This window comes from Mobula birostris, chromosome 8 (genome assembly GCF_030028105.1).
Source record: "Mobula birostris isolate sMobBir1 chromosome 8, sMobBir1.hap1, whole genome shotgun sequence".
Taxonomy (NCBI): domain Eukaryota; kingdom Metazoa; phylum Chordata; class Chondrichthyes; order Myliobatiformes; family Myliobatidae; genus Mobula; species Mobula birostris.
In genome coordinates this window covers 147651698-147677354 of record NC_092377.1, presented here as the reverse complement: position 1 = coordinate 147677354, position 25657 = coordinate 147651698, and the positions used below count along the sequence as shown (strand labels likewise).

General features: G+C 40.6%; 1 protein-coding gene across 5 annotated transcripts in view; it reads right to left on the bottom strand.

Moving 5' to 3' along the window:
• Positions 1–1920: 1920 nt before the first annotated feature.
• ash2l (ash2 like, histone lysine methyltransferase complex subunit) overlaps positions 1921–25657 on the bottom strand; it is a 37259-nt gene continuing 13522 nt past the window's right edge. For 3 of the 5 annotated variants that reach the window (XM_072266511.1, XM_072266515.1, XM_072266513.1), the window contains exons 7-18: positions 24532–24627; positions 23300–23375; positions 21885–21902; positions 20630–20692; positions 17786–17873; positions 14768–14985; positions 13781–13948; positions 11766–11959; positions 10402–10494; positions 9305–9403; positions 8348–8407; positions 1921–3374 (exon numbers count right to left, since the gene is read on the bottom strand). In XM_072266511.1, coding sequence (XP_072122612.1) covers positions 3267–3374; positions 8348–8407; positions 9305–9403; positions 10402–10494; positions 11766–11959; positions 13781–13948; positions 14768–14985; positions 17786–17873; positions 20630–20692; positions 21885–21902; positions 23300–23375; positions 24532–24627 — 1281 coding nt within the window. In that variant the 3' untranslated portion in view covers positions 1921–3266. The remainder of the gene's footprint in view (positions 3375–8347; positions 8408–9304; positions 9404–10401; positions 10495–11765; positions 11960–13780; positions 13949–14767; positions 14986–17785; positions 17874–20629; positions 20693–21884; positions 21903–23299; positions 23376–24531; positions 24628–25657) is intronic. The other 2 variants (XM_072266512.1, XM_072266514.1) reach the window with 2 other exon arrangements.

The following is a 25657-nucleotide window of genomic DNA, read 5'->3' as shown; positions in this document are numbered from 1 at the left end:
CCTGGCACCCAGGCAAGGGCGGACACACACCAGGTTCCCGTCGATTGTGCCTTTCCACCCTGTGCGTCTATGGCTTGGTCCCGCGACCAGCCGTCCAAAACTTTCCACTGACTTGTGGGAGACGCACCGCTTCCAGGGTCTCGTTAACTCGGGGTGTCGTGTGTGTCTTGCCTTAGCGAACCTGTCCCTTTTTATCCCCCTGCTGGGGTATCACCTGTCCATCACTTCAAACAGTTCAGGGTTCAAAGAGGGAGCCGATCTTGACAGCTCTCCTTCCGTTAAGCTCTCCCATCCCTTCATTAACATCTCCAAATGCTGCTCCATTGTTTTCCTTATCTCTCTTTCTCCTGAAGACAGGCGGCAGACCAACTGCTGATCCCACTGGTGCCAGCACAGGACAGCTAACATCTTAATCTATGTGTATTCTCGTCACAGATCCTACAGTGCTTTTGACACAATGGCTTTCATAAATCAATGTATTGAATATAGAAGCTGAGACATTATGTTGAAGTTGTATAAAACATTGGTGACGCCAAACTTAAGAGTACCATGTGCTGTTCTGATCACTTACGTACAGGAAAGAGATTAACAAGATTGAAAGGATACAGAGAAAATTAACAAATAATGTCGCCAGGGTTTGAGGACCAGAGTTATAGGGAAATGTTGAATAGATTAAGACTTTATCTTCTGGATCCCCTCCTCCATCCCTATCTCCACTCTTGTCTGCAATCAGATTCCTTCATCTCCAGCCCTTGACCATTCTCACTCACTTGGCTTCACCCATGACCTTCCAGCTAGCCTCCCTCCCCTCCCTCTACCCTTTTAATTTTTTTTTTGATCAGCATAACAAAACTTTCAATTTCTAGATACACTTACATTTACATTTCTTCCCCTCAGATATCAGGTATCAGAACACTTCCATCAAAATATAGACATCATCACGACATCCTATACAAAAGCCCTTATTAGTATAGCAGACAGGCTTACATCTTATATACTGCAGAAAAGGTTGCCATGTTTTATGAAAACCATTTGTTTTTGAGTGTACCATACATGTCAAAAAGTCCTAAGGAATGTATTCCATGATTAATTTACACCAACCAAAAAGTCCAGGGGCCCTCCACCCTTTTATTCTGGCATCTTCCCCTTTCCTTCTCAGTCCTGAAAAGGAGTCTCAGCCCAAACTGTCAACCAACTATTCATTTCCACGGATGCTGCCTGACCTGCTGTCTCCAGCATTTTGTGTGTTGCTTAGGAAGTTTAAGTTTAGTACACACTAGATAGACCAAGGGCCTGCTTTCTGTGGTCCATTATTTTGATCAAACATACATTTAGTGGCCACTTTATTAGATATCACCTGCACCTAATAAAGTGGTGTCCCAGTGTATGTTCGTGGTCTACTCTTGCCTTAGGCCAGCCATTTCAAGGTCCAAAGTGATATCCATTCAGAGATGCTCTTCTGCACACCACTGCTGTACACGTGGTTACTGTTGCCTTCCTGTCAGCTTGAACCAGTCTGCCATTCTCCTTAACAAGGAGTTTTTGCCCACGGAACTGCCGCTCACTGGATATTTGTTGTTTAGCGCACCATTCTCTGTACAGTCCAGAGACAGTTGTGTGTGAAAATCCCAGGAGAACGGCAGTTTCTGAGATACTCATACCACCCATTTGGCACCAACAATCATTCCAATGGCAAAGTCTCTTAGACCACATTTCTTGCCATTCTGATGTTTGGTCTGAACAACAATTGAACCTACTGATAATGCCTGCATGCCTTTATGCATCGAGTTGCTGCCACATGATTAGCTGATTAGGTATTTGTATGAATGAGCAGGTGTACAGTGTACCTATAAAGTGCTCACAATGTATGTTTTGAGTCCAATGATAACAGCGAGATGAAGACTCTTCAAAACCACAGACTGAAAATACAGGTCAAGTTTATTTACAATTAAAATACACAATGTAATACACAATGGCACTTGAATCTGAGCATTCACACTTACAATTGCCACCATTCGATAAAAAGTATTACACATTACCACTAATTTCTTTGCACCACTATCAACCCCAACTGGTTGATATTATCCCCTGCCTCCTAGTACAATATTGGGATAAGCTGTGGTACCTGAAATGAACTGACAGAAAAATATAGACAAACAAAGAAATAAGCTGCAAGTACATTTGAGGAACAGCATGTTGACACATTTCAACAGCGAGTGGTATAAGAACTGTTTATTACAGCCAAAATTCAAGTTAATTTTTCTCAAAGCTTGGAATGAAATGGAAAGGAATGACTTCTCAAATATCAATCATCGACCCAATTTCAAAATATGGGCTGCCTTTTATATCACCATTAACTTAAGATGAAGTTGGAGGTAAGTTATGACATTAGTAGATGAAAATAACATTGGAAGGGGGCAAGTTAATATATCAACGACTGGAAAACCAATTGCTGGCATGTTTTTTCCCAAACGTTGAAAAGAAAGTGAACAAAGCTCACAACCAAAACTGTGATAACAACATGTGGTACAATCGCTAATCCCAAATACACAAACATCTATTTTGGCTTTCGAAGCAGATAAATGGTATCCAAATGCACAGCTATATTTTGTGCACCTATTTTTCTGAGAGATTCCTTCTGTGAACCCATTTTTCCAGCACCATCTCTAGACACATTTACAACTCACATTGTGAGACAGTGGTCTGCCCTGTGGAATCAATTTCATTAAGCACTGTGTAATCTTTCATTTTTTTTATTTTGGTTCACAAACAATCTGAAGCTTCGCACCTATTTGATAGTTAGGATTCCATGAAGCAGCAGTTTCCGTTGGTTAGGTATCAAAGTCATCAATCCAAAATATGGAAGTGCAGGAACCATTGAACTTTGAGAATATGCCATCATTTCTACTGTTATTTAGGATTGAAGGTTCGTTATCTCAATATAAAGAAAATGCATCTTAAAGAAGCAATCGTGTGCACAGGTAATTGCACTGGATTATCGGGGTTAATGCGCCAGTCATGAAATTGACAACTGTATACCTCACAATTTACATGTGTATGGACTTCTTTGTCATCAGGCAGTATGGTAAAGGTTAATACCAGGATTAGCTCAGCTAAATCCACGCATTTCAAAACTGTCCTGAATTGTACCACTGATGTGTGATGCAAATACGATGCCTCGTGCTTGAAGAGCCTCTTCTATTAGCTTCAGATGACCAACACATCATTAAATAATTCTTAAGTTTGTTTTTTTAGTGTTAAGAGAGCTAAGGTTCCCAGGGAGGGCTTCGTCTGCCATCCACCTCTCCTTCAGCATGGTAAAGTATGTCTGCCAGTGTGTGCTCAACCACAGCATACCAGCCCATGTCACTGATCTGCAAAATAGATAAATGACAAATGTTAGCTCAGACCACTGGTCTATTTCAGTCATGTGACACTTTAATAGACAAAAGGGCAGAAAGCAATCATTTTAGTTAATAATTCTAATAATAATGATTTAGTTAATAATTTTAGCTCTTGCAACCCAAATATAATAGAAAGAATCTTCAGGTTGTCAACTAGGTGGCAACGTTTATCTATAGTATTACTGGACCTCTGAACAGAATCACCACGTTGGAATAAATGTATCTACCATCAGCTGCATGCCTGAAATCTGTTTCAATTCAGCGGAGCAGTGTAAGGTGTGTTATCAAAGATAACTATAACAAAAAGGTAAATCGAGGCACATCAGTGACAAGGTAGCCTAGTGGTTAGCACAACGTTTTACAGAACCAGCGACCCAGGTTAAATTCTCACTGCCATCTGTAAGGAATTTGTACGTTCTTCCCATGTTTGCATGTGTTTTCTCCAGTTTCATCCCACAGTCCAAAGACACATCCGCTGGTCAGTTCGTTGGTCATCGTAAAATATCCTGTGATTAGCCTCGGGTTATAATAAGGAAGGTTGCTGGACAGAGCAACTCAAAGCACCAGAAGGGCCTATTCCATGCTGTATTTCAATAAATGGTCACCCCCAAGGCTGCAGAAGACAGATAAATGGGTGAAGGGAGAACATCAGAAAGTGGAGAGCACCCGTGGCTGTCCCTCTCAACAATATTCCATTTTGCGTTCTGTGGGGGGTGAGGGGAACGAGCTACCTTGAGGAAGCAACAGTGGCCGTGCCTCTGGCACTAAGTCTGGCCCTGTAGCTCAGAAGGGTAGGGAACTGAAGAAGATGGCAGTAGTAAAAGGGAACTCTATAGTCAGGAGGACAGACAGGTGACTGTGGACACGAAAAGGAAGCACAGATGGTAGCTTGCCTCCCACGTGCCAGGGTCTACGATGTTTCTGAATGCGTCCACTATATCCTGAAAAGTGAGGGTGAGCAGCCAGAAATCGTTGTATACATTGGTACCAACGACAGAGGCAGAAAAAGGGAGGAGATCCTGAAAAAACAATACAGAGAGTTAGGAAGGAAGCTGAGAAGCAGCATCTCAGGAACACTGCCTGTGCCACAAGACAGTTAGGATTGGAATAGAATGACGTGGCAGATAAATGCGTGGCTGAAGAATTGGAGCAGGGAGCAGGGATTCATATTTCTGGATAATTGGGATCTCTCCTGGGGCAGGCAGAACCTCTATAAAAGGGTCGGGTTGCACTTCAGTCTAAGGGGGGCCAATATTCTTGCAGACAGGTTTCCTAGAGCTGTTGGGAGTGGTTTAAACTAATCTGGCAGGCAGATGGGAACCTGTATGATAGGGGTGAGGATGAGCTAGCAGGTTTACAAGTAGATGATGGATGTAACATGAACCTAAGGGATAACAAGCCAATGACTGGGTATAAATGCAGACACAGCAAAGAGGTAGATTGTACCACAGAAGCAAATTTCAAAAGGGTGATGAATGTAGGACTGAAGGTGCTATATTTAGATAAGGTGGATGAACTTGTGGTGCAAGATTGGTCGGTGTGATGTGGGCATCACTGAGTTATGGCTGAAAGAAGGCCAAAGCTGGGGGCTTAACATCAAAGGATATATTTTGTATCGAAAGGACAGGCAGGAAGGCATAGATGGTGATGCGGCTCTCTTGGTAAGAGATGGAATTACATTTTTAGAAAGAGGTGACATAGGGTCAGAGGATGTTGAATCTTTGTGGGTGGAGTTAAGAAACTGCAAGGGTAAAAAAAATCCACTAGGAATTATATATAGCCCTCCAAATAGTAGCCAAGATGTAGGGTTGAGATTGCAAAGGGAGCTGGAAAAAGCATGTAATAAGGATAATGACACAATTGTAATGGGGGACTTCATGGCTTTTTAGAGCAGCTTGTGCTTGAGCCTGCTCGGGGAAAGGCTATCTTAGATTGGGTGTTGTGTAATAACCCAGATCTTAATAGGGAGCTTAATGTAAAGGAACCCTTAGGAGACAATGATCATAATATGTCTGAATTCATACTGCAATTTGAGAGGAAGAAGCACAAGTCAGATGTATTAGTATTGCAATGGAATAAAGGGAATTACAGAGGCATGAGCAAGGAGGTTGCCCAAGTGGATTGGAGTAAGATACTGGTAGTGATGATGGCAAAGCAGAGATGGCTGAACTTTCTGGGAATAGTTCAGAAGGCACAGGGTAGATATGTCCCACAGAAGAATTTGTTCTCAAATGGCAGGGGTGGGCAACCATGGCTGACACGGGAAGTTAAGGACTGCATAAAAACCAAGGAAAGGTCATATAAGGTAGCAAAAGTGAGTGGGAAGTTGGATGTTTGGGAAGCTTTTAAAACCCAACAAAAGGCAACTAAAAAAGCTATAAAATGGGAAAAGATTAAATATGAGGGTAGACTAGCCAATAATATAAAGCAGGATACCAAAAGTTTTTTCCAGTTATATAAAGAGTAAAAGGGAGGTGAGAGTTGATATCGGACCATTGGAAAATGATGCTGGTGAGGTAGTAATGGAGACAAAGATACGGCAGATGAACGTAATGGGTATTTATATCAGTCTTCACTGTGGAAGACACTAGCAGTGTGCCAGAGGTCTGTGAGTGTCAGGGATCAGGAGTGAATGCCATTGCTATTACTAAAGGAAAAAGTGCTATGCAAACCCAAAGGCCTCAAGGTGGATAAGTCACCTGGACCAGATGGACTACATCCCAAAGCCCTGAGAGAGGTTGCTGAACAGATAACGGCTGTATTGGTCAAGATCTTTCAAGAATCACTTGATTCTGGCATGGTCCCAAAGGACTGGAAGATTGCAAATGTCATTCCACTATTTTAGAAGGAAGGAAAGCAAAAGAAAGGAAATTACAGGCCAGTTAGCCCAACCTCAATGGTTGGGAAAGTGATGGAGTCTATTATTGAGGATGAGCCTTCGGGGTACTTGGAGACCAATGATAAAATAAGTCAAGTCAGCATGATTTCTGTAAAGGGAAATCTTGCTTGAGAAATCTGTTAAGAGTTCTTTGAAGAAGTAACACGCAGGATGAACAAAGGAGACAGTGGATGTCACTTACTTACTTGGATTTTCAGAAGGCATTTGATAAGGTGCCATAGAGAGGAGACTGCTTAACAAGATAAAATCCTATCGTGTTCCAGGAAAGATACTGGCATGGATAGCGGAGTGGCTGGCAGGCAGGAAGGAAGCAAGTGGAAATAAAAGGGGCCTTTTCTGCTTTTCTGGTTGGCTGCTGGAGTCTAGTGGTGTCAGTGTTGGGTCCTCTACTTTTCACATTGTTTGTTAATGATTTGGATTATGGAATTGATGGCTTTGCGGCAAAGTTTGTGGATGATACAAAGATAGGTGGAGGGGCAGGTAGTGTTGAGGAAGTAACCTGATTACAGCAGGACTTCGACAAATTGGATGAATGGGCAAAAAATGGCAGATGGAATACAGTGTTGCAAAATGTATGATAATGCATTTTGGTAAAAGGAACAATAGTGTAGATCATTATCTAAATGGGGAGAAGATTCAAACATCAGAGTTGCAGAGGGACTTAGGAGTCCTCGTGCAAGACTCCCAGAAGGTTAATATGCAGGTTGAGTCTGTGGTAAAGAAGGCAAATTCAATGTTGGCATTTATGTCAAGGGAAATAGAATATAAAAATAAGAAGATGCTGCTGAGCCTTTATAAGACACTAGTCAGGCCGCACTGAGTATTGTCGACAGTTTTGGGCCCCATATCTCAGAAAGGATATGTTGTCATTGGAGAGAGTCCAGCGGAGGTTCATGAGGATGATTCCGGGAATGAAGGGATTAATTAACATGAGTAGCATTTGGTAGCTTTGGGCCTGTACTCAATGGAATTTAAAAGAAAGTGGGGGTGGGGGGGGAGGGGGATCTCATTGAAACCTACCAAATGTTGAAAGGACGAGATAGGATGGATGTGGAGAGGATGTTTTCTATGGTGGGGGTATCCAGAACATACAGGGCACAGCCTCAAAATTGAGGGGTGACCTTTTAGAATGGAAGTAAGGAGGAATTTTATTTAGCCAGAGAATAGTGAATCTGTGTAATGCTCTGGCACAGAATGCAGTGGAAGCCAAATCCATGGGTAAATTTAGGACGTAAGTTGATTGTTTCATGATCAGTCAGAGTATCAAAGGATATGGCAAGAAGGCAGATGTATGTGGCTGAGTGGGATCCAGGATCAGCCATGATGGAATGGCGGATCAGATTCAATGGGCTGAATGGCCTAATTCTGCTCCTATGTCTTATGGTCTTATAAATAAAACCAGAGCAATCAAGAGCTCATCTCAACAAGCTGTGATCTAATGCACAAACAAAGTAGTTGGTTAATCTCTGCCGCAACTGGTTAACAAATTGGCAGCTATAAATTTCAAATCACTACAAAAAGCCGACTCCCCCATCATTTAGACTGGTCAGGGTGTGGAATTCTTTACTTGAAGAAATGGTGAAAGGAATCTCTGTAAGTGACCAGGTACTTTACAGGCTGAGAATGTGCTTCTTAGAGACAAAATAGTGGGTATGAGATAAAGCACAATTCCTCTTTCAAAAACTCCAGAGCTGGCATGATGGCCAAAATGGCCACCTTCTGTGCTATTAAGACCTTTATAAGTGGCTCAAGTCTGTTAAAGATTGATTTTCATTTACATGGCATCTTCCAGAATCTTTGAACTTTATCTTCTGGCCTGTCGCTGTTACAATGGAGGAAACACAGCACCAACCTGATACCTTCAACATTAAAAAAGCTGAAGCTTGAAATCCAAAACCTTTCCACATAATTCTCCAAAACACGAGTAAATCAGTAAAAATCAAATTATGTTTTCCCCCCAAAGAGGCACAGAACACTGTCAATCTCTAAATATGCATTTCTATTTCTAAAACGATATAATCACGAATTTACGTCCATAACTTACGGGTTTGAATGGAACGTCTTTTGGAGGATACTTGAAATTTGGTCCAAAGTTGATTGATACCTAAAGAGATCAGTCAAACATGATCTACATACTTCATTTTAAACTGTTTGAATCAGTCGACTGCTTGTTGGATTAAATGTAGTGATTGAAGTAACGTGAATATCAACTCAAAACATAGAAATGAGCAACAAAATTTCATCTAATTCTTCTCTAATGCACTTGCTTAATAATGCTCTAAATCAATTAGCAAGTCAGACACTAAAATTTAACTTACAGATGAAAAGATCTATTTGCTTGCACATAGACCCATTTAATCCATATCTTTTTTTAACAAAACGTAAATGGTTCCCAACCACAACCACCACTTAGCTCAGTTCCTCTATCTCTCACATCAAAATAACAAAAAATAAGACATACAAATTCAGGTGTCTAGCAGTAAATCTGCTTTGAGGTTTACCCAACTTTACTGAAATTAAGAAAGGGATGTCTTCCATGATGTCGATGATCAGACACTGTGACACATTTCACATAACCTACCAGCAGCTTTCAGTCCACAACTTCCTAGGTCACATGAAAGTCAAAGGACAAGTTCTTCAAAGACCCTCAGCCATTGCATTCCATGATGTTAAAGCAGTGAAACAGTTAATTTGTCACCGTGAATCAATTTGAATTTTATTTTCATTCTCTGTATTCGTTCTTGGGATGTGGGGACAGCTGCAAGATTGGCATTGATTACTCAGCCTTACTTGCTCCGGAGAAAGTGACAGTGAGACACCACCTTGAAAAGTTCATGAATGGCAAGGTCAAGGATTTCAACCGAGATATCCAAAAATGCAATGGCAAAAAGATACTGAAAACCACAGACCATCAATATAGATGATACACTAATGAACTATTACCACTAATAGATTATTTGACACCACCCCCCCCATCTACAGCTTGCGCAGATATACTTACTGTGCAGTTCTTGTACAAAGAAATTGCAGGATGATATACACCAGCATACACATCTTCAAAGGCAGTTCCTTCATTCTCTCCATTCTTGTAAAATATCATCTAATGAAAACAAAATATGCTTCATAACTCAACTAAATTATAGCAAATTAAATCCAAAGGATCCAAACATAACCCTCAGTACAAATTGAAATTATATTCAAAAGAGCGTGCTTCCAAAGATACACCATATTATCAGTACTATTGTGCTTCCCTGATTACACACAACTGAACATCAGTGCATTTTGGAAGAGAAATGGGCTGGAATACAAAACCTTTCAATTCCAAGATCACATCTCCACCTCCAGTCAAAACCACATCTTACACATGATCAGAAGATTCCATGTTCAAAGTAAATATATATAACCATATGCACCCTGAGATTCATCTTGTAGGAATACACATAAATGCTACAGAATCAATGAAAAACACAGACAACAATACAGACAAACAACTAATGAGCAAAAGACAATGAACTGTGTGAATACACAAAAAAAAACAACAAAATGACTAAATATCAAGAACATAAAATGAAGAGTCCTTGGAAGTGAGTCCATAGGTTGTGGAAACAGTTCAGTGTTGGGGTAAATGAAGTTAAGTGGTTATCCTCTCTGGTTCAAGAGCCTAATAGTTAAGGGGTAATAACAGCTTCTAAACCTGGTGGTATGAGTCCTAAAGGCTCTTGTACCTCCTACCTGAGAGCATGGCCTGAATGGTGGATTTCTTGATGTACCATTCTGGTCTGAACTCCGCCATATAAAGGTGGCCTGAACACAGAATCAAATCTCAAATGCGAACTTATGAAGTGCACATCTTTTTTTTCGCCTCTATATTACGAGATAAAATGAGGCATGCCCCTTACAACCCAACCCAGATAGAGATCAAGTGGGCTGCTCAGCCTCACTGCTCCAGGCTCTCAAGGAAGGCGGCAGAAATCAGACCTCAGTACCACAGTGAATGGTGGGGAGGGCAATTGAGACCAGAGAGAACATCAAGCACAGGAAGCTGTGGAACAATAGCAAGTTGATACAAAGCTGTGGGGCACAAGTATAAGATTTTACCTTGCTGCCTGTTGCTGGTTTGAGACTTTTCTCAGCTTTGTCCACAAAATCTTTCTCCTCAAAGTATAAATAGCTCTTGAATTTAATCAGAGCCTGCAATAAAAGGAAAAATGGGCATTAACTGCACAAAACATAACTCTGTCACACCAATTCACATGTGCCAGTGCTTCTTATTGCATACCAAAAGTAGTATTATTTACAGAAATGTTCTTTACATCTGGAGTACTAAATAACAGATAAGGATGGACTTCCGGATGATTCCCATATGTTGCCACAGATCAGGCAGCACAATTTGACCACAGTGTTGCTGTTATCTCATCATGGAACTTGTCAACTCAACCCTTCACTTTGATCTGCCAACTTTAAACTATTAAAATATATGCCACTATATCTCAGCTGCACAATGTCAGGACGCCCCACAAGGAAACTAAGCTGACCTCAAGTATATTTTCCTGCTCCGTGCCATAAGCCTCGATTTATCAGTAGTCCAAAATCTGAGAGCCTTGCATTTACAGTGACTCAGTATCCACAGCTCAAAGAATTTCAAAAGATTCACAGTCCTCAGAGGCTGTCAAATCTTTAGAACTGTAAGAGCACAGGTCACCATTTCGCCCATTGACTCCTGTGGAGCTGCCCTTCACCTCATTAATTATCTGGGCTATTTACAGAAATCAATGTACAGCAAGCTCCAAAACCTGTAAGGTGTTAACAACCAGATGATTTTTCTTTAATAAGAACCAAATTGAGGGACCAGTTCTGAAAAGGGTATTTGCACAGACCCCTACACTATTTCTTCAAGCTAAGGCCACAAGACTTTTTTTAACCCCATCTGATACAGCAAGTAGGAGCAACACACACAAAATGCTGGTGGAACACAGCAGGCCAGGCAGCATCTATAGGAATAAGTAGAGTCGACATTTCCGGTCAAGACCCTTCGTCAGGACTAACTGAAAGAAGAGATAGTAAGAGATTTGAAAGTGGGAGGAGGAGGGGGAGATCCGAAATGATAGGAGAAGACAGGAGGGGGAGGGAAGAAGCTAAGAGCTGGAAAGTTGATTAGCAAAAGGGATACAGAGTTGGACAAGGGGGAGGACCAGCAAGTGGGACCTTGGTTTTAACATTTCATCCAGCAGCCTGCACTTCTGATCCCGCAGCATTTCCTCAAAACAATTACCTCCTCAATTTTTTGCAAGATGGTAACAAACATCCCATTGCAAACCAGCATAGACATGCGGAATTTAGTTTTCTAGCTATAACTACAATCCCTATTTTAATTAAAATAAAAACATACTAAGCAAAAAGCATAGTGGGTGGCTTGTATTCATTGATTTTTTTGATCCATGTATGAAATTCATGCAATTTACCTTGTCTTTATAAGTATCTGGTAGTGCCCGGGCAGCCTCTGTGTCCTCGGGAAGGTAGAGGTAAAACCCAAGAACATCTCCTTGCCCGTAGCCTTCAGAATAGTGTCTGCCTATTGATTGATGGAACTTGGTCCCCTTCTTACTGCGCCAAGAGTAACTGAACTTATCGTAGCCCAAGGGTGCCTGGAGGTTGCCTGAAGGAAATTTGAAAAAGATTGTAATGTAGATTATGAACATTTGACTCTTCAGCTCTGATAACACCTTCCATCAATATGTTAAGACTCCTCAAAATTCTTTTGTTGGCATAACAGTCCAGGGCTTTACAATAGGCAACTGGCGCTTCCTTTTATCTAAAGTTTTTCAAAATCCGGTTTTCAAAATCAGAAGTTTGGACCAACCAGTCATTTTAATTTGCCTCATAAGCTCTCAAAATTATTTCATCACTGGTAGCTAGGCTCTCTGGTTGCAGAATTAGCTCCACCCCCAACCCACAAAAAAAAAGTTAGCCACCTTTTTTCCTGCAGATTGAACTTTTTGACCAAGCCTATGTGTTACTCCTGTGAAGTATCATGGGACGCTTTCTACTATTTTAAAACACCAGGGAAAGAACATTGTGGTTACATATTACTATGTCTTTTATGTAGGTTCATTTAAGAATAACCTACAGTCTTTTTACCAGGAAACAGATGTTAGAAACAGGATATATTTTGTAAAAGCATAATAACTGCCAAAACAAGTCACCCCAAAACACTTTTTAAAATAAATATCAGAATTTGAGGCCACCTTGCCATTCCACTCAATGAAAAATGCAACTGCGCCTTCATCAACAAAACTATCAGCCCACACTCAGTTCAACTAATTGTCATCTGCATTATTTTTGATGACTGTCAATGTGTGTTTGCTCCAATATACCTGATCAACTACTGATGGACACTATAGGTTGGGAACCCCTTATCTGAAATTCCAAAAGCTGAAAACCTCCAAAATATGAAACTTTGAGTGTTGATATGATGTCAGAAATGGAAAATTCCACAAAGCACTCGGAAGGTTCCTAGGTAGTGGGCAGGTCTCTGTGCATCACAAACAGTTCTGAGAAGTGACCTTACATATGTAATGAACAAATAGAAACATAGAAAAACTACAGCACAATACAGGCCCTTCGGCCCACAACATTGTGCCAAACATGAACTTACTTTAGAAATTACCTAGGGTTACCCATAGTCCTCTATTTTTCTAAGCTCCATGTACCTATCCAGGAGTCTCTTAAAAGACCATATTGTACCCACCTTCACCAGTCGCCGGCAGCTCATTCCAAGCATTCACCACTCTCCGCGTAAAAAACTTACCCCTGACATCCCCCCCGTACCTTCTTCGAAGCACTTTAAAACTGTACCCTCTCATGCCGTTAATGAAAAATCGAAAAACATTGCATAAACTGAAAATTGAGGATGTTGATTGTGTATTGAAAGTGTGAATTCATCAGCACTGGAGTGAACATATGCCCCTTAACTGTATGCTGATCGCGACAAACTGAAAATTGATGGTAATTGTGAATATTCAGCTGGCTGGTTGCAGAAATTCAAGAAAAGGCACAGTATTAATTTTTAAAAGATTTGTGGTGATAAAGTGTCTGCTGATCACGTAGCATCAGATAAATTCACTGATGAGTTTGCCAAGATCATTGCTGATGAAAATCTAACATGCTGAATGGATGCATCCGTACATTTGCGTGATGAACAAGTGTAAGGCAAAGACTGCTCACGGTAGCACAGAAATTCAGAGACACGAGGACGATCCCAAACTATCACATTAGGTATTCCAAAATCTGAAATCCGAAACCTTTCTGGCCCCAAGGATTTCGGGTAAGGGGTACTCAACTTGTACTAATTCAGCCCCTTCTCCATTTAGCTTTTAATTCTGTTAAAAGTTTGCACTAAACACCCAATTGGATAAATTCATGTGTAGATATTTCCTTTATTTCAACAGTCTTGCCCAGGTTTTTATAGCTCCAATACCTAAGGGCTGTGACCAGCCAAGTCTTGCAGCTGTCTCTTGGGGCATTTCATCCACTGTAATCTCAAAGTACCAGCCTCCCTTCCGAATTCCATGAGACGCTCGCACCATGGAGTAACCTTTCTCTCCTGTCACAGTTAGCCGGTCATCTGAGATCTTCAGCTGAGGAGCTGGAAAAGATAAAGTCAGGTTTCAAACACATTCTCCTTACTGCTTCCAGTAAGTGCTTACCAGTGCACTGAAATTCAATTAGAATGTCAGTATGTGTCAAATTTCTCCCCAAATATTAGTACATCTGTTAGGAACTAGTTTAGCAAATGGTAGTTTCGGAAAGTGGATCATAAAGGCACAAAGCATGGAAACAAGCTCTTCAGCCCAACTGGTCCATGCCTACCAAAACGCCCATCTAAGCTAGTCCCATTTGCCTGCATTTGGCCCATATCCCTCCGTGTCCATGTTTAGTCTGTAGTTTGATACAATATATATTCAAAGCTTCTGATCTGTGCATTGAATACCAAGAGGCATCTGGTACAGCAAAAGCTCATCACAAATAAATACTCATCTTGGTATAAGCAGGGTTGGGTCAGGACTTCCATTCAGAGGCAGTGGTCCCGGGCAGGTGGGCAGAGCGAGACCAGATCTGCCAAAGAATTCAGTGCTGCTTAAACATGATGGGGGAATCCGACGACACGTTACATCATGACCACCCTTATCCCAATTCCACCATTCCCCATCCCAAAATTGCAAGCAAAGATGAGAACAGATAGGTGACAGGTGTGCTATAAGAGACCACGTGAATGCCAGAAATACTGCAATCTAAGCAATCCCACTCTCTGGCTTTTTCCTTGGAGATCTTTTCTGCATTCCTTCCAAGCTAACACCCCACTTGGGAATGAGGCACCACCCCACAAGGCACACCTGTCTTCAACTCCTTAACACAACCTCCAAGATGAAAAAACAGTACACACTGAAAATCCCTGCATACAAACCTCGATCGTGGAGTGCCAGAAGAACCTTTTCATAGAGGCAAGCCCTGTAAAGGTCCCCAGGAATTGGTTTACCAGCCCAACAGTCTAGTTCAAGTTTCTCTGGGTCTGGCGCATGGGGATCGGGCTCAGCCAGGATATACCGATACCCATCCTTATTGAACGGATGTTCCAGTGGATATCCATGCGGGGGAAGTCGCTGAGCAGCAAATAGGGGGTCACTGAGGGAAATTAGACACAAAAAGAGAATTTAGTTCACTTAAAACAATTTCCTTGCACATCTCACGTGTTATTCCACTTGCTAGAATTTAGCTGATAAATAGGTGAGTGCATGGAATGCCCTGCCAGGGTTGGTGGTACAGCAGATATATTAGGAGTATTTAAGGATTTCTTAGATAAGCACAGGGATGATAGAAAAATGCAGAGCTATGTAGGGGGGGGGGAAGGATGAGATTGATCCTGGTGGGGGGGGGGGGGGGGAGGGGGGTTAAAAGCGCAGCATAATACTGGTATTCCAGAGTACATAATCCCACCCAAATACAGAGAAAAAAAATTTAAGTAGAAACGCTCTGCTCACAGCCGAAGATTGTTGGTGTAAATTTGCACATTTCCCAATATCATCAAACCAACTGCTAAGGGTCTTTATGACTTTAACAAATTTAGTTCATTAGGTGCTGGAGGGATATTGCATACCTGTACTCAACTTCACAACTACTAAGGAACAGGAATAAAGGACTAGTCACAAGAACATAGGAAAATAGCAGGAGAGGGTCACCAGGTCTCTCAAGCCTGACCCGCAATTCAATACCGCATTGGTTGTTCTAAGGCCAATTCCTCATCTGTACCTACCTTCACATTAAATACTTCTAATGATCTAGTCTCCACAATTCCCTGGGGGTGGAGAATTCCATAGATTCATCACCCTCTGCAAAAAGAAGTTTGTAGTTGGGCTCTGTATTTTGAAACTATTTTCCTTTGTCTGAGAACGCCCTATTAGTGAAAACATCTCGACATCTTCCCTGTCACCCCCCTCACGATGACCTTGTATGCCTCAGTGTCATCACTAAACTCCAAAGAATGCACACCAACACTGTTCAGCCTCTCTCGATAGGACTACCCTCTCATCCTGGGAATTAGCCTGATGAATCTTCCTCAGACTGTCGCCAAATTTTCTGTACCTTTTTAAAGAAAGTGAGATCAAAACTGCACAGGAGTAACTTCACCAGTACAGTGCAAAACAATACCATATCATTCCTATTTGCAAACCATTACCTCCTCAAAGAATACATGCCAAGTTGTTCAATACAATTTAGCCATCATATTAAAAAACATACTTAGTTTAATTATATTAAGCCTTTTAAAATAATTATTTATTTCTTTTTTGATAATTTATTAGACTATAGTAAATACAGCCCTCGAGTTTGCCCAATGAAAAGTGTCTGATCTGTGACTCCAACTCCACAGACCTATCCTTTCTCAGATCTCAAAATCAACCCTTAAATTTAAAATTAACAATTGCCTATCAAGTTGCTGTTTGCAAAGACAACTCCAGATATTTAGCATGCTCTGGGTGCAGAAGTGTTCCATAACTGTTACTTCAAGGTCTGGCTTTCATTTTAAATTCCACTACCTTGTCCTAAACCACCTAAATCAGTAGAAATGATTTCTCTCTACTCCGATTTAAACAAACCACCCTTAAAATTTTAGTTCATCCAATTTGTTCACTCAATGAACAAATCTTTGTTTGTCTTTTAGTTATAAACTAACAGCAAAGATTTTGTGCACAATCCGCTTCAGAACTCTCAACCTGAAAGGGCAATGAAAGCAGAGTCCTTGAGTGATTTATGGCAGGGTGGACAATTTATCAAACCGAGGTGAAAGGGTACTGTGGATGGATGTGAATGTGAAAAGTGGCGTACTCCTAACTTGCGTGCCAGCAAGCAAGATAAATACTGCTTCTTGTGTCTACCTGTGGCCTACAGATGGGAAGGATAAGAGAAAGTGCATGAAACTCAGAGAATCAGCATCATCTTTACACACAGTGGCACATTAAACTCAGTCTTGGGGTGGTTCAACACTTTACCCATCCCAAAACAGTCTTGTATAAAAGACCATAAGATACAAGAGCAGAATTAGGCTGCTTGGCCTATTGAACCTACTCCGCTATTTTCCCCTCAACCCTCGTCTCCTGCCATTCCCCTGCAGCCTTTAGTCCTTTTACAAATGAAGAATACATCAATCTCTGCCATAAATATACCCAATAAATTGTCCCCCACAACCCTCTGTGGCAATAAATTCCATAGATTCACCATCTTCTAGCTTAAGAAATTCCTCATCACAGTTCTAAAGGGACATCTCTTTATCACGAGGCTGTGCCCTAAGATCCTGATAATGGAAAATACTCCCCAAGTCTATTCTAACCCTATATTGTGACTTCCAAAGTAGCAGAATATTTGAAAGTGTTTTATGCCCACTAGAGTGATTTTTCCTAAACAGGAGAGTACTTCATGACTCACAATGCAGGAATGGTCAGAAGAGAGGAGTGCAAGTGGAACTCCTGGTGAACATCAACTCAATGCCCAATTCAAATGGCAAAAATCTCCACAAAACAGGAAGGAAAAAGACAGGAAAGGCTGGAACCACTCAGTAGGTCATGCAAGAGTTAACAATTCTGGTCCAAGCACCTTCAGCAGAACATGAAGGATCTTGAACCTGTAATGGTTACTCTCTCCTGCAGATGCTGCCTGATCTGTTGAATGTGTTTGTTTTTTATGTTTTTATGCCAGATTTCCAACTCATGCAGTTATTTTTATTTACAGGGAGAGACGATGATTGTGCATGGAAGTTATTGGATTGCTCCATGACATAGCATAGTGTCGCTCCAACGTGGAGTTGCCCTCCGTAGAAACATGCCTGGAATCCACTTTCTGAGGAAGTATATTCTTGTTTCAGTGCTGCACTCCCACCTGTCTAAACTGCTGAACGCCCTGGATAGTATCACGCCATTTAAAAGACCCTCACCTTCGGGTCCTCTTGGCAGCCCCTCCTGAAGCTCCGTCCTGCTTACGTTTTGCTCCTCTTCCTTTCCCACTTCCTCCAACAGAGCCGCCTTGAAAAGAAAACACTGAAGACTGTGATCTGGAAATTAACAACGTGCACCCAAAACCCAGAGCTAAGCAGCCGTTTGGAGAAGCACATAACGATTCTGAGTGTATTGAAAACAGACCAGCCCATAAGCATTTGGCTATCACATGCCTAAGGTAGGGGAGAGTCCCAAAAGAAAATATTTTTTTTTTGGCAGCACCAAAACTAATTTCAGCACGGTTACGCAAGGTTACTCACTATGCTGTCCTCCAAGGGTGTTACTGCCAGAATCTCACAGGGAACAAACAAATAAAATTAGATGATTTTAAAATTATTTCCTTCTATCTAATTAAAGGTTAACACCATTTCAGCTTCAAATACAGTATATTATCTGTCTGATCATTAGAACAAATCAAGGAACTACATTGAAATAATGTCAAATATACAATGTATACAACATGAAGTGTTCAGGTGGAATCAGTCTGGATTAGTAATGCCCACCATTGTTATGTCAGCTCTCCAGCACCCATCATACGCAATCCCTCTTGAAAGCAGTTGTGCTCCTAATAAAGCTGCTTCCTCCTGTCCATGCCCACAGCCTCTGTCTCCCTTCATGCTAGTTAACAGATCTTCACATTTCACAATGTAAGCAAAGTGGTGGGTTTCAAAAATAAATTCATAGCAGAACACGTGGAAACACTGAATGACAATTTGCCCAGCAGAACCAATTTCCAAGTTAAGACGCAGAGTAGTGGAAATAACTAGATATCTAGAGAATGCCCATCCACTTTTGACCTTTCTGTATGTCTACTTAAAAGTTCACATTTAATCCAATTTAAGACCCTGAAATTATGAACACTAATATTATTTCATATTCAGTATTGTGGCAAAAAAAACCCAGCAGCAATCTATATTAAGCATTAAGGAAGGGCGCCTTTAGAGCAAAACAAATCCCTGGCCCAGAAGGATTTACAGCTTCATTATGCAAGCTGGTTACACCTAGGGTAGAGTCAATCTCATTGATGCTACACAGCAGAATATACATTGATGCCACTGCCTCATTACCAGGGTTTGAATGATCTAGGTAGTTTTTTATCAGTGTTTGAGCCTAGATACATAAACAACAAGCTTTTGGTGATGCCTCTGTAGTTGACTTGCCTACATGATTGATACCTCTTTGTCTCACTCTAGTATCTTGCTCCTCAAAAAACTGTCAGGAGCAAGAACAGGTGAAAGCTTTCACAATGCATATTTGAAAACTATGTCGTGTTTAAATACTTCCAGAAAGTTAAAAATGTTTTCTCTATGCACAAATGTGGTGCAAATTTTCACATCCTCTACAAGGCACATTAATGTTTGGGATTAGGTTAGGTTCCTGACTTGTTCCATTCACAACAGGAGGGATGCTGGAAGAAAATTGTGATGGGAGAACTATTGATTTAAAAAAAAGGCAATTTTTTAAAAAAGAGGAAGAAATAACTCAGACCTGGAATTAAGATATGTGTAAATGCTAGGGAAATTGGTGCTGAAGCAAGAGAAAATTAATACAAAAAAATGTTACCAACTTCAAGTCGTACTTAGTTCATCAGTATGAGGACAAGAAGCTAACACACTACAACAATAGTTATCATTCATTCCAAGTTCCTTTCCAGGTTTAGCAATTATCACCATCAGAGTGAAATGCTTTGGAGAACAACTATTTTAAACCCCATTTAGAGCCTGAGATTCTGTCTTTTCACCATAAATTATGACCTGTTGAGTCAAATTCTTCAAAGCAATCCCTTTCTCCAATTGGAGGTCCCCCCCCCAAGAGTTCAAAGTTCAAAGTAAATTTATTATCAAGGTACATATATGTCACCACGTACAACCCTGAGATTGATTTATTTTCTACTTAAGGACTAATATCCTTATGAACCATCAATAAACTCTATAAACTACATTTATCCAATTCAATTAGCAGACATCATAATTTACTGATTAGGAAAAAGAAACATCATCAATAAGCTGATTCTAACCACGTCTCCAGATTTGAAAACTCTCAGACCAACATGTCAATTAAGCATTTCACCTTTTGTCACATACTGAGAGGCAATGCTGTTTACCGTTTGCTCCACCATTTCATGCACTTAGAAAGTGTAATTTAATCATATATTGCCCAATGTATATATTAAACAAATGATAATTCATACATTAACAAAAATATTCCCAAATTAACCCTAGAGGTACCTCACATACATGTATACATTAAGGAATTTTTGTTGGTGCTTTGGGTTAGATCAAGATATTCAACATTCTGTCCATATGTGGGAAAGTAACCAGACATTCATTTAATGAGGACAATTTCAAACAGCTGTCCAAGTTACAAAACACACCATTCGTTATTCAACTTCTGAGCTGATCTTGTAGCGAATAAAAATCAAGTTGAACATAGCCCAAGTTTAAAGCTCTCTCCACTGCTCCTGCAGCTGCAGAAAACTATCTACCCCCATCAGTTTGTCACTTCCGATTCTAAAATGCATTCACCAACAGTTGGAGATAGCAGGCCAAAATATTTCCAACTTTAAGGTTGTTTAAACTTGTATTTCAACTGCAATGTAACCCAAAGCCATCAGCTGCACATCTTGACTGAATCTTTATTGAAGATGTCATACAGAAGACTTTCTAATCTCAGTTAAGCTGGCAAGTGACAAGAACGGAGCTCACAGCTGCATTGTTACTGGGATCTTCTCCCCAACCGACCACGCTCTGACTTTGGCAGTTCCAGCAGAAGTCGCAACTCACCTTGAGAGGAGTCACGGGTGCGACCCCCAGTTGCGTCACTACCCACCGCACTGCTCAGTTGCCCTGCAAACACAAATTGTGAAGCCACGATTCTCGCGTGTCAGTCTGTTGGGTTTAGTCAGCAGAATGCTGCCAGTGTCCAGAAGCATAAGAGGAAGCTTAATGCAAGAAATGGAGACCAACACTTCAATAAAGGCTCTGCAAGAGCTCAATAAGGCTATTACACTGGGGTTGGGAAACTCAACAATGACTTTATTACTGATGTCTGCTCTCCTGATGTTGCCCACTTGTGCCAGGGAATAGACTCCAAACATTGGTCATGCTCCAGTGCCAGCTCTTTAGCCATGCCTTACCGAATATCCTGGTGATCAACAGTGATGACTATCTGACACAATGTTAATGTCGAACTAGATTTTGCTCTTAAGCAATAATCAGTCAGGGATTTTTTAAAAAATTGATTAGCTTTTCCTAAACCCTCCATTCATGGAGACTGAAGCACTGTCACAGAACTCACATTGCCTCTTAGTGCAAACTTGCCCCAAAACAGCAAAATCAACAAGACTTTGACTGCCCATTTACCCAATCAAAAGGCAAATAGGGAAAAAAAAGCAGCAAGAGTTGCCAGGAGGAGATAATGATCAAAAGAACAATGAGAAAGCACTATGTGGAGGGGCACGGGTGGGGGAGAAAGGATACTGCACACAGAAATCCAGTGCATTTAAATGTGACCCCGTTCCCTGGCTGGGTATGAACTACGGTAACTCACCTGGAGCTACATTGAATCATAATTTTACAGGGACCAACATCATCGGCTGACCTAACCTCCCTTCCCCGGAGGTCAACTACTAATGCAACATATAACATTCTACAACTTTTAGAATGCTCACCATGGCAAAAACAGAACATCTCCACCACCACCACCCACTCAAAATTTCAGTTTAAATGGATCATTTGATTTGAACTGTGCAAGAAATGCATCACTGCTAAAACATGGCCATCACCTTCATCTGCATTTCAATATTTCATTATTACTGTTCCAATTATGGCTTGCTTGCCAACATTTCAGTTTACATTCACTGTATTAGAAAACATATTTGCTTCCTGCTGCATTAGTGCTGTATTTTGCCCAGCTCAGATCAGAGGAAAAAGGAAAAGTATTTTTTTTTAAAAAAGGCACTGCAAATCGCTAAACAAGCATTTTAAGCCAGGTACAAAATACTTAAGTTTCAGAACTTCTTAAGACACAAACTTTCACCTCCAAATGAAGGTCCACCTGGAAGAGAAGTTAGAGCATGCATTTGAAGTCTGAAGTCAATAGAAGCATCAACTATGGATTCTTATGCATTTATCTTTTTGATATAATTTGAAAGTAATGTTTCATACTCAGGTCTTGGTTAAAGTGGTTAGTACAACTCATCTTCCCCGAGATTTCCTGCTGCCTCGAAGATAGCAAGACACCCAAGTATACAGCTGAGTTTCCCTCTGGAATTTCCAAGGAAAGCCCATCTCTCAATAGGCAAGTATCCCATTTCCACCACCAAAGTCTTGCACACAGCTAAATGCAACGTGTGACTCTTGAGAGTTTACTAGCCAAATGGTCTTGCAATAAATGAATGGGAAGCTTGAATAACTGCAAAATGTTGGTTGTACCTAGGATATAATTTTTTTGTAGTTAACTAAGGAATGTTAAGTCAAAATAAATATGACAAAAAAGCCCCCAATAGTATATAAAAGATCATACAATACTTCAGACCTACTTTAAATTCTGAACATAGCAAAAGGACTTCTGTAAAATATTTTGGTTGGGACAGTTGACCTTGCTCCCATGATTTCTTCTAACCATGGAGTTTTCTTCACATCATATCTGTGTCTGTTGCAGGCAAGATGATACAGACCAATTTTATGCTTTGTTTTATAACAAAGCACAAAATAATAAGAAGTTAAAATAATGAAGGCTGCACTCAGAACTTTTGCATAGACCACGCAGTTACTTTCAGCTAACATTTTGTTGTTCCTTTTATTGATGAAACAACTTTTATTGATAAAATTCCTAATCTAAAAACATGCACAAGTATCAATTCATCTGCAGCAACTTCAATAATCCTGCAGCACGCAAATCCAAGATGGTAGAAGGCTAATTTTCTGGACCAGCGTTTGCTTTCAATTCATCGCTTTCTTTAACATTCAACATTAATCTTTTCCAAAAAAAAGGTAACGAGGAAATAACGTATTCTTGCATGAGGAATAGGAACCAGTCAGAATGTGGTATACTCAGCTCTGTGGGTTTCATGTAATGGGAGAAATATAGCGGAGAAGTTTGTACTACTTCCAACACTTTGGCACTGAAAGGTGATGGTCTGACTGGAAAACCAAGAAATTGGAGGGGAATTGCAAAGAGCTTTGCCCTGCAGCTCCACAATCCCTGCAAGCTGTCTTCTAGATCTCCCTCGATGCAAATACTTTGGTACTGTATATCACACAAAACAGACACTGCATTTTAGAGAAGGGCTGTCCATTAAATTAATAATCCCACATATCTCAGTTGAATGGTTCAGGCACTAAACTAAGAAAAATCTCCCCAAGACAGAACTAAGCCAGAAAATACATTCATGTCATAAACTGGCAAAATCTCTAAAGGAGATGAGTTCAACTCTGAAGTAATCCACATACCATTGAGGGTGCTTCCTGGAGTTAAGGATCCCCCTTGTTTCTGTGTGTCATATGCTGGGCCAATGTTAGAAAGATCCTGTAAAAGAGTTACAGGTGTCAAGCCAAATTCAATTTATAAGCACATGTAACAACTTGAGCATTCAAAGAGTTGGATGGCCCAAGAGGCCTTGATAAAGTGCACTCAGTCGACATCAGTTAATTTTTAAACCATGAAGCACATGACAACACAAATACGAGGAAATTCGAGCAACACACATAAAAGTTGCTGGTGAACGCAGCAGGCCAGGCAGCATCTATAGGAAGAGGTACAGTCGACATTTCGGGCTGAGACCCTTCATCAGGACTAACTGAAAGAACGTGATAATTTCATTTGACTTTTCAGTAATGAAAACAACCCCAATTACAAATGAGCTTGGATCATGAGACTACACAAATAGAACCTTAAGAATAATAAAATTTGTACTTATAGAAGCAAAGCCCCAAACTGCTTCACAAACATGTAGTCAGATAAATATTGTTCTTTGTGTGTGCCAACTAAAATCTCAGACCAATGTATCAATGAGAGCCCTTAAAGGGGAGATGGAGATGTATAGATGTGGGGAAATTCAGAATTCCATGGTTGAAAAGAGCCATAAGATATTGCAGATGCTGGAAGCTGAAGCAGAAAAAAACAAACTGCTTAAATCAGTCAATTGAAGATGTGCAGTCCTAATGCAGGGTCGACACTGTTTGACCCACTGGGTTTTTCCAGCAATCTGAACCATGGATGAAGTCACAAAAATGTTGAATGGAATGGTCATGGGGATACAAGGGATCATAGCTGACAGAATACAATTTTTATAAGAGAGCTTTAATACAAAGGGTCATCAATGTTGTAAAGGACAAGGGGTGAAGGATTTGAATACAAGCATGAAGGCTTTAAGACAAGGATTGGCGGATTGGAACCGACATGAGTTCACAAATTATTAGAGCTCAATATCTCAGTACGAGAAGCACAGCAGTGAATGAGATTAAATTCACAGAGAAGAGACATTGTAAAACTAGATCAAAACACATTTGGACAGGCAGATTTGGAGACAAGCTTCACAAGTGAGGTTTCTAACGGCAGCAGGCCGATACATGAATGAAGAGAATTTGTTGCAAGTGTAGATTGTATTTGGATAATGATAAACATGAATGGCATTCTCACCCTATCACTGTGGCAGTGCACCTTACATAGCCATGGTTCTTACCTGGTCTAGTAAACCAAATTTGGGGTAATCATCCTGTGGATCTTTGCTGCCAGGATCTGGGTTCTCCTTCACTAGAAACACATCCCGCTCTTTGGTCTGAAAGTGCAAACATCCAAAACTGGTTAAAGGCGCCACAAAGTACATCTGAACATCTGGCTTTACCCACGGCTAGGTTTGCCACTGCAATTTTAGTTCCACTTCCAATGACGTGTGATGAGGAAACAACCTAGTCGTAAAGTTGTATCAGTTCACACTGCAGATGAAATCTTGTATCCCAATACTGGCATCATGAGAACAAGGACTCAGAAACACACTACAATACGTTCATCCACACCATTAGCTGCCAAGTCTTTCAACCACTATCACTCCTCTAAACTAATTTGCCTCTCTCTCCTCAAGAAACTTCATAAAAGCGCTCTAAACAGATTTCTGATCTCACCTATCTTGGTTTGGTGCTATTTTTTGGCGTGCCATGATTTAACATGCTTCTGTAAGAGATATTGGAAAGTTTCACACATTGCACTGTAGTAACTCACAGGGACAACTGCACCAAAACCTGTGACCTCAGCTGCCAACAAAGGAACAGAGGAATATCACCACCTGCAGCCTAATATGTATTATTGCTGCATCTAAATCCCATAACTGTGGGAGTGTCTTCATTGGAAAAGAACCGTAGTTATCGCTTCAAGGTTATTTCTCTTCTCAAAGACATTTAAATATCAGCCATAAATGCTGGCCAGAAACAGATTGAAAATTTATGTGCTGTATAAATCAAAACTGTCAGTGTTATTATGGTTACGGGAGTATCATGTCGGAATGAAACAGTGAACATGGTACAAGGTGCCTCCCTTGCTTCTGCAGGAGTGATAGAATGGTACACGTCTTCTTACTTATGCTAAAACGTTGCTTGCATCAAGCTCGTACAATGAACAGGGATTCTGATCTGAAGACTAGACTCAATAAGTTAGCCATCTGTTTCATAATAGACAATGATCATGAAACAGATTAAAGTTTTAGTTTTAGCTGATTTTTTCCTTAAACCAAAATCTGCTTCTGGCAAATGTACTGTCCATAATGCCAAGCTCAAGAGCACAAACAAAAGTTCACTATTGGATATCACCTTAGC